Source organism: Myotis brandtii, unplaced genomic scaffold (genome assembly GCF_000412655.1).
Source record: "Myotis brandtii unplaced genomic scaffold, ASM41265v1 scaffold668, whole genome shotgun sequence".
Lineage (NCBI taxonomy): Eukaryota > Metazoa > Chordata > Mammalia > Chiroptera > Vespertilionidae > Myotis > Myotis brandtii.
Genome location: NW_005370597.1, coordinates 2,096,348 through 2,099,576, shown reverse-complemented (window position 1 = coordinate 2,099,576; position 3,229 = coordinate 2,096,348). Strand labels below are relative to the sequence as shown.

The following is a 3,229-nucleotide window of genomic DNA, read 5'->3' as shown; positions in this document are numbered from 1 at the left end:
ACACAGCCGCGGGCCCGCGCGGGCCAAGCAGGACTCGGCGCCCCTCTAGGGCCCGCCTCCCTCCCCTGTCTTTAAGGAGAAGGGCGACCACCAACTGGAGAAAGGAGGAAAAAAAGAAATAAAAATATTTTTATTTTCTATAAAAGGAAAAAGGTATAACAAAATGTTTTATTTTCATTTTAGCAAAAATTGTCTTACAATACTAGCTAACGGCAAAGACGTTTTTATAGGGAAACTATTTATATGTAACATCCTGATTTACAGCTTCGGGAAAAAAAAAAGAAACAACAAAAAAAAGAGAGATGGGCCAATTTTTTGACTCTTTAATAGAAACCTATATTGTGGTGCCTTTTGCTGTACGCTAATCTGGAGCTCCTGGAGAAAAGTCTGGGTTGTGGGGTGGGGGCGGGGGGCTGTAGGATCCGGAGCTGGTGGGGGTGAGAGAAAGCAGGTAGAAAAGAGGCTGCAGGGTTGGGGGGTTGGGAGAAACCCAGTTGCGGGGCAGTGATGGGTGGGCCCTCGCCCCCTTGCAAGATCTCGAGTCTTGGATCCCCTGGGAAAGGCCAGGGATCCTAGGCTTGGAGCTAGAGTTGGTGTCAGGTCACGTCAAGAGGGAGACTAAGGCCCAGCGACAGCAACCTGAATGGGGCGGGGGGCCTCCCCACTCCTCACAGCTGCTAAGGGAGGAGGCACTGAGAACCAGGTCTTCCCACCAGTCCCCGCCCCAGGGAGCGGGCAGCTCTGCCGGGCCCCCGACGCTGGAGGCTCCTCCTCCCCATGGCCTCCAGGACGCCCCTTGCCCTCTGCAGCACCTTCGTTTACAGGTCGTCTTTTCTACTTTACGCCTGCATGTTCTTTGCATTTCAGATTCTTTAGATTGGATGCATGGTCACGCTGGGACCTAGAAGAGCCACTCGACAGTGTATTTGATCCCCCTTTTAGCAATAAAGTAACATCATTTCCTTCTCAGTCCAACTCCCAGCCTCCATCCCACCTATGACGTCTACTCCCTCTCCAGCCCCGACCTCCTCACCCCTGAAAACTGGGTCCACTGCTAATTTGTCCAAAAGGTAATTGTTTAAAAAATATCCCAAACAAATGGGAACCCTGCCCTGAAATGTCCAAACACCTGACTGTTGACACTTGAACATTTTTATATTATAAATAAAATCAGAAATAACTCATGTTTGACTGTGTGTGCCTAGCCCTCAGGTGAGGAGGACAGACAGAGGATGAAGACCTGGGGTGGAGATGGATGGATGTTGGTATGGAAGCTGGAGAGGGCCAGGCTAGCCCATGGGAGGAAGACACTCCCTCTGATCTCCCTGGCTCCAGTTCCCAGGGCAGGCGCCAGCACTCCTCCCTCTTCCGAGAACTTTCACAAGGTATCCCCCTGGCTGCCGGGGAACCTGGCCAAGGGGCTGACGCAAATGACTCTGCTTCAAGCTCAGCTTCAGAACCCTGGCCCAGTTCCTGCCCTGGAGCTACAGGGGCCCGACTGAGGCAACAGCTTCCGGGCCTAGGTGGGTGAGGAAGGAAGGATTGTGGGGTTGGCACGGGGCAGCTGAGACAAGATGACCCTTGGGGCTTCAGGCATGTCACAGGCAAAGTCTGGACATGCAAGGTGGATAATGGGTACCCTAAGCTGCCAGGAGGACCACAGCTGCTGCAACTTGTAAGCCCACAGGGTGTTACACTTTTCCCAACTCTAGACCCCTCAGAACTAGGGCTTGTCTAAACCCGCATCCCTGATGAAAAGTACATAATTTCAGGCATGGAGAAGGCAGAGGAAGGTCCAGGGTTAAGAATTAACCTTTGCCCTCGTTGATTAATTTATTAAACCAGTGCCCAGTGCCAGGAACCATTATGTTCCAGCCCCACATGAGGAAGTCTTCTATCCAAATTGCTCAGGTGTTTGACTTGTGTGCACATGCGCATGAATGCCCTCAGGATGTATCTGGTCAGTTGGGAGACGTACAGATGGGAGGGACAGCGAGGTTTAGTATTGAGAGGACCTATAGATATCAGCGGGGCCTGAGCTTAGATTCCACCTCCACCCTCACTACCTGTGTGATTTCTCTAGACTGCAGTTTCCTAGACTTAAATGGTGATGCTAATACCTACTTCAAAGCGTTGTTGTGGAGCTTATCTATGTAAAGCACCCAGTGTAGCTTCTGGCACATGATACAGGCATACCTTGAAGATATGGCGGGTTCAGTTCCAGTAAAGCAAGTCTTGCAATAAAGCAAGTCATAATATTTTTTGCTGTTGAAGGGTCTTGCCTTCAGTTTATAAAATACACAACATCTGTGAAGCACGATAAAGCAAAGCGCAATAAAATGAGGTATGCCTGTAGGTGCCTGTGAAGAGCTAATTTGATGATGGTGATGAGGATAACCTGTGTCTTGCATTCTTGACTCACACAAAATAGCAAAAATTAGATGAAAGGGAGTTTATGGAGAAAAATAACGAACTCAAGTCGTATTCATTGTGGGGGCACTGGAACCAAAAGAAAAAACACATTACAATGAAATAAATGAAAATAATGAACTAAATGCTACATAAATCTGCAAATCACTGACCTCTCCTAGCCTCAATCTGATATTGCCATTCGATCCCTCTACTGGCTCTGAGTTTACTGTTGGCTTTAAATTTTCTCAAAGCCAGTGGTTCCTCTATGTGACCCCCAAGTAATTAGGAATGAACTCTTGGTAAACCCATTGACCTCTTCATGACCCCAAGTAATTAGGATTGAACTCTTGGTGAACCCATTGACCTCTCCATGACCCAGTTTAGTGTCCTCATTTGGCCCTTCGGAGAGCGGGTTGCTGTTACCTTCTAAACTTTTGGTCAGAAACCACCTCCATGACTCCAATGACCCCACTGACCTCTATATGACCCCAAGTAATTAGAAATGAACCCTTCGTGAACCCATTGACCTTTTCATGACCCCAAGTAATGAGGAATGAACGCTTCGCCCAACTTAGTGTCCTCATTTGACCCTCCTGAGGGTCAAGTTGCTGTTACCTTCTAAACTTTTATCAGAAACAACCTCCATGACTCCGATGAACCCACCAACCTCTATGTCAGTGGTTCTCAACCTTGGCTGCACATTAGAATCACCTGGGAATCTTTTTAAAATCCTGATTTCTAGGCCTCATCCTCCAGAAATTCTGTTTCTTTGTTATGGGTTGGGGCTACATTAGTAACAACAAAGAAACAGAATTTC

At 48.1% G+C, this 3,229-nt stretch overlaps 1 protein-coding gene across 1 annotated transcript in view; it reads left to right on the top strand.

Moving 5' to 3' along the window:
- The window catches only part of NRG2 (neuregulin 2), a 57,255-nt gene extending 55,753 nt beyond the window's left edge, over positions 1–1,502 (top strand). Inside the window, exon 12 of the mRNA XM_005881119.2 lies at positions 1,386–1,502. Coding sequence (XP_005881181.1) covers positions 1,386–1,502 — 117 coding nt within the window. The remainder of the gene's footprint in view (positions 1–1,385) is intronic.
- The last annotated feature ends 1,727 nt before the right edge of the window (positions 1,503–3,229 follow it).